At 47.2% G+C, this 8542-nt stretch overlaps 1 protein-coding gene across 3 annotated transcripts; it reads left to right on the top strand.

Annotated features, from left to right (window-relative positions):
- Positions 1–468: 468 nt before the first annotated feature.
- nr2f2 (nuclear receptor subfamily 2, group F, member 2) lies at positions 469–8289 on the top strand. 3 transcript variants are annotated; one of them, XM_062389450.1, is made up of 3 exons: positions 469–860; positions 5238–5765; positions 7970–8289. In XM_062389450.1, the coding sequence occupies exons 1-3, from the start codon at positions 659–661 to the stop codon at positions 8242–8244; spliced, it is 1005 nt and encodes a 334-aa protein (XP_062245434.1). In that variant the 5' UTR covers positions 469–658; the 3' UTR covers positions 8245–8289. The 3 variants fall into 3 exon arrangements, with proteins under 3 accessions (XP_062245434.1, XP_062245432.1, XP_062245433.1); XM_062389448.1 differs by lacking the exon at positions 469–860 and adding an exon at positions 2926–4246 and having other exon boundaries at positions 5220–5765; XM_062389449.1 differs by lacking the exon at positions 469–860 and adding an exon at positions 2929–4246.
- Positions 8290–8542: the final 253 nt, after the last annotated feature.

Raw genomic sequence — 8542 nt, 5'->3', positions numbered from 1 at the left:
AATGCAGAGGCGTGAAAAAGGTGCAATTAATATAGATTTCTGTGAGGTTAATTAAGACTGTAATTCATTAATTATTCTATTCTTTTATTCTGTGCATAACATGTAATTCCTGGAGGTGTGCAGCTGGTAAAAAAATATATATTATTGTTTGTTTATATAATATATACACAGCAATTAAATATTGGAATTAATTACATTAATTTAATAAGAATAATAAGAATTTATAGGCTCCATCAACTGAATATATTTTTTCCCAGTTAATTTGAATTTGATGCCGTTTTAATTACCTCTCTAATCACAGCTCTGGTTGTGCCTTTACTTCCAGACTGCATTTAATTTCCAATAAGCACAATGTCATAACGCTCGCCATGCTTAAAGACAGGTGTCTGTTCTGACTGCAGCCCCCCCTCCCTCTCTCTCCTCCGGCAGCCCACACAAAGCAGTGCGAGCGCGCCGCGGCCACATCACAGTGCAGGAGAGGGGGAAAGACGCACCGGATCTCTGCTGCTGGCTGTCCTCACAGCCACCTCTCATCTCCAGAGGCAGTCAAATGAACCTCCCTGCTCGGCTCGGACGTCAACGTTGTGTTTCCAATTCCTCGCTCAACAGCACATGACGTGAATCAGTAGCTTTGGTGTCGGCTCGCCAAAGTTTTTGCATGATCAGACATTGCAGTTTTTCCAATAAACAACGTGCTGCTGTGTTTTTTTCTTCTTTTTTTTCGTGTTTGCCCCCGGAGAGGAAGCTCTGCCCGGTTCAAAAAGAGAAGACTAAATATATTCTGAATAAGAGAGTGAGAGGGAGAGAGAGAGAGAAGATGATGCATCCCGGTACGGACGAATCTGCAGCATATGCATTTGGTAGGTTTGTTACTATCAGAACCTCCTGCCTCACTCACACCATCAAATACACAGGCTGGCTTTATGAATGGGTGTTTGCAGACTATAGCCGGTATCGTTGTGATCATCGTATAAGTTCACACTCTGGTTAAAAGGCGATATTCTGACAGTCTCTCGCATTCAGCGCGCACTGTGGATGTGTCGTTTACGCACGTTATTAGACGCTGTCTGCCGCCCGGTCGCTCATCCACACGGGATGTAATGTCGAGCACGGGAATAAAGCGTGGGTACTTTTGCTCATTCATCATAAGAAAGTGTGCAAAATGTTATACTTACCGTTTCGGGGCCAATCCGCCTCCTCGACGAGTCGATCTCTTGCGCGCGTAATTGTGTTAATTATTATTATCTACAGACTGTCCACGCTCGCGGGATCTGTAAATAAAAAACCGACAAAATAGACATGCACACAAAACATCGTCGGCTAATTTGTTTTAGAATAAAAAGACACAATTGGTGTAAATACCACCGCTGGGCTTGCCTGAAGTGGCAAGGGGAAAAAAGGAAAAGTAAATCCAACTTTGGCAACTGTCAAAGCTTTGCCGTCCAAGTCATGTAAAACAGAATTTAAACAAACAGGCGTCAGTTTAAAATGGTGCTCGTTAGTTTGGTCGATGCGAGAGACGAGACTGAGGCGGTTTGCCTGTCGGATCGCTCCTCCAAATTGAATCTTATTTGAAAAGCAAAACGAAATCATACGCTAGGGGGCACCCATATACTGTAGTACATCCTGGGACGAAGATACACGCTGCTGCTGCTGCTGCTGCTGGTGGTGGTGGTGGTGGAGGTGGTGCTGCTGCTTCCTCTGTGGATTGACACACAGATCAGGCTCCATGCTCATCCGTGTGGAAGTTTTACCTGCGGTTCAAATTTTGATGGCCTCGCGGTGTGGTGAAAGTGACTGATTAAATCCAAGCGTTAACAACAAAAAAAGGATAAACAATGTTGGGCAGCTACTTTTACATGCATCCTTCACTGTGTGTTCATTACCTTTATTATGAGGCAACACCTGACAGCCATCACCGTTAACAGCTTTGTTTTACAATGTTGTTTATCAGAAAATAGCTCCGTGCATGTCATCCTAACCTTAACGTGAAGGGCACGGGCCTTTGACCTCAAGTGACACTTTCGGTGAAACGGTCTCTATTTAAAGCTATAGTGCCTTCACGTTTTGGCCACATCGGCTCCTGCGAGACCCCGATTTGTATTTATTCTATCCTTCCTGACCCTGCATGTGCGTTTGGTGTGTTTGTGGTCAGGGGGATTAGAAGGGTACAGCGGGCGGCCACAGGATGTCAGTGGACTATCATAACATTTATATAAGAGGTGTGGACTGTGATGAATGGGATCTGGTTTGATTAGAGGCACTAATAGGTGTATTAGCCCGTACATATATAGAGAATGCAGATGGCCTTCAGTATAATGGTCCTGATCACTCAGTGGGTGACCCTTCTCAATGTCTGGCTCTTAAGTGTCCACCTGCTGTTTTGTTTACCAATATAATTTCAAAATAATGTTTATAATCCTAATATAACGCTGTTATATATATAACAGCCTAATTTTCGCTCTTTTAGTGTGTATTTGTTCCAAGGTGTAGTTTGTCTATATAGCTGCCTAAAGGAAGAAAAATAAAGATACAATGGAAATATATATATTTTTATTGTACGAATGAATCATCTCCAGAAAAAGGATGTTGCAGATATTTACGGGGCTGCAGAATATACAGTGGCACGATATGAGGCAAATAATACAAATTAGATTTAATATTTCTAAATATTATTTCCCTCTGAAATTCTAAGATTTTACCGGGCGTGCATGTGAGTGCACAGTCTCGAGTGAGTGAGAAACCCATCTCCCTTTAGGACCAAGCGGCCCTCTCGACCTCCACGCTGGCTCTGGCAAGGTACCAAGTAGCACAAGTGCCGAGCAGCCAATGAGGAGCAGGGGGCGGTCCCGCAGCTCTGACCAGTCAAACACACTCTCCTTCCTTATATGGCAGCAGATCTCCATGGTAACGTGTGCTAAGTTGCAGCAGTCGTGTCAAAGTTCACTATATAGAGGCTCAGATCAGAGAGAAAGCATTCAGCCTGCCCGGCTCCAACCCAATCACTTCCTCACCTCCGCCTTTTTAACATATTCCATCACTTTCTATCTTTATTCTCCTCTCCTGTTATTTCTCTGTGCACGGAGGAAGGCTCTGCAGGTTGTGATCTCTGCGAGGCTTTTTTTGTTTGTGTTTTTCGGTGCTTTCGCTTTTTTTCCGCTGGAGAGAGTTGGTCCTCATATTCCCGGACTCTGAGATCTGTTTTTTGGCTTCAGCAGCGCGCTTGTCTGGCGCTGCCTCACAAGTAGAAGAAGAAGAAGAAGAGGAAGGAGGAAAAAAAAAAATCAGAAGAGGAAGAAGACGCGATTTTTTTTTTTTTTTTTTTAAACCCAGTTGGTGATTTTCTTCAAGACTTGTGCTGGAACTTGATAGTCGGCGCTCACCAGTTGTCCTGAGCTGCTGCTGCTGCTGCACCAACCTGCTCCATGATCCGCTGATAGTCCTCTGCTCCCTCGGCTGACTATCTCAATATTTGCCCTCCTCTCCCATTGATGGCTGTGCTGGATGGCTGACTGTAAGCGCCCCTGGACTTGGCCTTTAAGCGCAAGGCAGCGACTCAGCTCGCCATCGCATCAGTTTTGAAAAAAAAAACCGTGCTTCGCAACGTCTCCCACAGCAATAAACCGACAGTTTCCCGGAGGTTCACAGTGGATCCGACGTAGGCTAGACTTGACGTGTTCCCCCCGCGCGCCTGGCTGTTAAATCACAGTTTCCTCGCGTTTCCCCGAGACGTCTGTTCCAGCGCGACACCAAAACGGCAGACAAAAAGTTTCTTTACGTTGACTGATAGATATGGCAATGGTAGTGTGGAGAGGCTCCCAGGACGATGTGGCTGACACCCAGGGCTCCCTTTCCTCGCAGACCCAAGGAGGACTATCCCTGCCCACCCCTCAACCAGGCCAGTTGAATCTGTCATCCTCTCAGGTCGCCCCTCCGACCCCTCAGACTCCGGTGCAGGGACCCCCGAACAACACGCAGTCCACGCCGACGAACCAGACGACGCAGCAGTCGGAGAAGCAGCAGCCGCAGCACATCGAGTGCGTGGTGTGCGGGGACAAATCCAGTGGCAAGCACTACGGCCAGTTCACGTGCGAGGGCTGCAAGAGCTTCTTCAAGCGGAGCGTACGGCGGAACCTCACGTACACGTGCCGTGCCAACAGGAATTGTCCAATCGACCAGCACCACCGCAATCAGTGCCAGTACTGCCGCCTCAAAAAATGCCTGAAAGTCGGCATGAGACGGGAAGGTATTAGGATTTTTTGGTTTTCTCATCCGTGTATGTGTGTGTTAACATGTAGGCTCTCCAGCCATGAAACCGTGTCGCCCTGTAAATGTCGTCCTCCATAGCCCTGTTCCCTCTCCCTCTCTCTCTCCCTCTCTCCCCCGACTCTTCCCTCCAAGGCTCTGCGGCTGGAGCGCGCCATGGAGCCGCTCTGTGATGTGCTGGAGCCGGGGCTCGCCGGATCGTCCCTTTAGCGGCGCCTCGTAGCCGGTGCATTTCACAAATAGCTCAGAACCGACCCATGGCGATCGAATTCACATTCAGAGGAAGGCACGCGGCCGCAGAGGCACATCTGCACCGACTAGATTACACAATATACAAGCCCTCTGCGCTATTATGGCGAGTGTCGAATTAAGACATAGCGTGTTCGGGGCTGCATCTCCCCACGTCCTGCTCCCCCGTGACGAGAAGCCGGACACCGGCTCCACTCGAGCGCACAAAGCCTCCGCACCTCCGCAAGAATTTATCCGAATATCAGGGTCGAAAATAGGCCCGTGTGCCCGGCAGAAAGAGATGAATTGCTAAGTAGGTTAAGGGTTAAACATGCAAGGTCTCTCTTGCCCTCTTTGTGTTCCTGCACAGCCAGCTCATGTTGCTGTGGCTGAATAACATCATTTTCGAGCTATGTGTTCAACGTGTTCGGAGCTCATCCCCAGTGTGTGCCCTCGCATTCTGTGTCATTATTATCACCGTAACCCGTTTAAAACTCCTGCGATGATAGAATTTAAAGGTACATGTGTGTTAATGTATATATTCCAAGATATATGTGTGTGTTTGTCTGTGTGTGTGTGTGTGTGTGTGTGTATGTGTGTGTATGAGTGCGTGTGTGTGTGCGTGCGAGTGAGTGTGTTGTTGTCATATTCAACCCATGTGTCCTCTGCCATCTATTCCAACAGTTGTATGATAATTTGTAGAATTCAGGCTTCAATATCTGCAGTTTCTCTTTTTACTGCAGCGGTGCAAAGGGGACGGGTGCCACCCACACAGCCACATCATGGCCAGTTCGCGTTGACAAATGGAGACCCACTCCACTGCCATTCCTACCTATCCGGATATATCTCTCTTCTGCTGAGAGCGGAGCCCTACCCGACGTCCCGGTATGGCAGCCAGTGCATGCAGCCCAACAACATCATGGGCATCGAGAACATTTGTGAACTAGCGGCCAGGATGCTCTTCAGTGCCGTGGAGTGGGCCAGGAATATTCCCTTCTTTCCAGACCTCCAGATCACAGACCAGGTGGCTCTGCTGAGGTTGACGTGGAGTGAGTTATTTGTGCTCAACGCCGCGCAGTGCTCCATGCCCCTGCATGTGGCTCCTCTCCTGGCGGCGGCTGGCCTTCACGCCTCCCCCATGTCCGCGGACCGAGTGGTGGCCTTTATGGACCACATTAGGATCTTCCAGGAACAAGTGGAAAAGCTCAAGGCTTTGCACGTTGACTCTGCTGAATATAGCTGCTTAAAGGCAATTGTGCTCTTCACCACAGGTAAGACAATAGACCGGCACACTCCCAAGTTCAGCCTGTGTGACTGTCACTAACATGCACCCTGACATCAGCTAAATCATTGCTGACCTAAATATATCTGCACTGGCTGGAGGTTGTTGCTTGTCTTAGATGCACACGCCTGAACCCCTGCTGCCTTCATGGTCAAGGATTTTTTTGGGGTTCGGGCCCCAGGCTATTAAATTATAAAAAACACTTGGTTAATCAACTGATTCATCAGACACATACACGAGGCTAAACTGGAAATTGTAGCATGACCACGCAAGAGATTTCTTAATTAAACTGACAGCAAAACACAGGAACGTGCAGCCCGACTGAATAAGCTCCAGTGAAATAAGTCTGGTATCACACACACGCACACACACACGCACACACACACACACACACACACACACACACACACACACACACACACACACACACACACACACAATAATTACCTTGAGCATCATAAAAACAAACCTAGCTCTCGGCTCACTTTTTTTTCCTCCTGTTAAACAGAACCCAATAGCTCGCAGATGAATTGCATCACTTTGATTATTTTTTTCCGCCATTTATCAATGTGTGTATAGCCCACGTCTTGTTTGTATGGAATGACAGATATAAATGATGTCAGGCTCCGAGGGGGAGGGGGATAGAAGGAAAAAAAAGGAAAAAAGAAAGACAAGCCTAATGTCCCATTTGCACACAGTAAAAACAAGGCGCAGGTTTCAACGCTCTGCTGTCGTTCAGTGGGGGCCAGGAAATAAAATAAAAAAGCCAGTAGGACCCATGCACACCCTGCAATTGCAAAACATGTCAGCATCTAACAGCACGGGCTGATGCTGAGCAGTGACAGGAGAGGCGGCTTTCATTTTTATTTGCAGAAATATTCTCTCTGCGCCTTGTAAGGACTCGAGGCGTCTCTGGACCTGCTCCAGAACTGCAGGTCATGACCCAAACTTCCCCAGCTATTTTGTTACATTAGCTCCGCCATTACAAGGGGGGGGGGGGGCTGGGAGGGGGGGTGTGTGTGTGGGGGGGGATACGTGTGGAAGAGATTTACAGGGTTTCAAACCGTATACACTGAATGCATGTCTTTGAAATGATATCATACCTGCGAGCCATCAGCCTCATGTATTTCATTTGGCTCGAGCCAGCTCGCTATTGTTCTCGTGGTGGCTTGTTAGCCGATTCTAAAATAATCACATTTCAGGTCATTGGATTTCATGATGCAGCCTCTATAAGGCCACGGTGGCTTAATTTGTCTCGTCCACATTACCTGCGTCCCGGAGGCTCGAACATGAGAGCGGTGCGTCGGGGCTGCAGTGACACGCCTTTTCTTACTACTTTTTTTGGGTGGTTTGGTTGTTGTCGTGCGTAAACTTTACAAACTTAACCAATGCGCGCACAAGCGTTTTTTGTTGGCACACAATCAGCAGCCGCCCACATGCAGCAGCACAGATAGTGATTATGCGTCTCTCATGGTATACATGACGGCAGCTCCGTAGGCTATGGGCCCTTTTTTTTCCAAGCTAAATCTCTGCTCCACTAAAGGTCAGTAGGTCTCCCTGTCTCTCCCTCTCTCCCTCCCCCTCCTCTCCGCCTCGCTCTGCCGCTGACTGGGAGAGATACAGGCCCATGTTAAACACACTCTTGAGCTATGGATCTGCGTATTTATTCGCGTTTCGTGGTTTAATAGAAGGGCTTTGTCGAGAAAAGGCACCGAGTTACATGCGCCTGTAACCGCAATGAAACAAGGGGACACGGAATCTATTTGCATTTGTTTCTTAGCTGTGGCAAAAACATATATAATTATGTTTAATTTCTGTTTGTTTATATTTGAAAAAGATTATGTGTATTTTTATAGTTATATATGCTGCCACAAAAGTGTGGAGCTATAATTTTAACTTGATTTTTTAATAAATTGTCTACCGCCATGTTAATATATCGAGCAGTTATTTATACAAATTATTCCCATACACTGAAAAAATGTCTGCACATTTGACTTAAAAACAATATTGGAGATTTAATAAAAACAACTTTTACATATGTGATAGCAATAATAATTTGTGACCGTAATTGCTTTTTAAAGGCTGTGACAGGGCCATCAGTTTGCGCCATGTCTGTCACCGCATGGTGGATAAAGGCTCCTCGTGAGAGAAACACTTTATTAATGTTTATTTGCTTTCCCCCTCCCCTCTCAGATGCTTGTGGCCTCTCAGATGTGGCCCATGTGGAAAGTTTGCAGGAGAAGTCCCAGTGCGCCCTGGAGGAATATGTCCGGAGCCAGTATCCAAACCAGCCAACACGGTTTGGGAAGTTGTTACTCCGCTTGCCTTCCCTCCGCACAGTCTCCTCCTCGGTCATAGAACAGTTATTTTTCGTCCGATTGGTAGGTAAAACCCCAATTGAAACTCTCATCAGGGATATGTTGCTGTCGGGGAGCAGTTTTAACTGGCCTTACATGTCAATTCAGTAAACCAAGAAGGAGACGAACAAACAAAAGGTGGGGTTGGAGGCGGGGGGGGCGGCGGGAGGGGGGGGGGGGTGCTGCGAGACTACAATGATTATAGCTGCTTTTGTGGAAGGAATAAAAAAGCAACCGGCTGTTACACGGGGCTGGCTTTCATGAAGAAAGACATTGACGTAAATGACTGTGAATCCCCCCCCCCTACTCCAAAAAAAGAAAAAGAAAAAAAATTGAGACATCCACTGAACTTTCAAAATGGCAGATACAAGCTCCCAGTGTTCATGCAGAACAACCTGTGTCGATCCAT

This window comes from Platichthys flesus, chromosome 6 (genome assembly GCF_949316205.1).
Source record: "Platichthys flesus chromosome 6, fPlaFle2.1, whole genome shotgun sequence".
Taxonomy (NCBI): domain Eukaryota; kingdom Metazoa; phylum Chordata; class Actinopteri; order Pleuronectiformes; family Pleuronectidae; genus Platichthys; species Platichthys flesus.
Note: the sequence above shows the minus strand (reverse complement) of the source record. Positions and strands in the feature narration are given on the sequence as shown.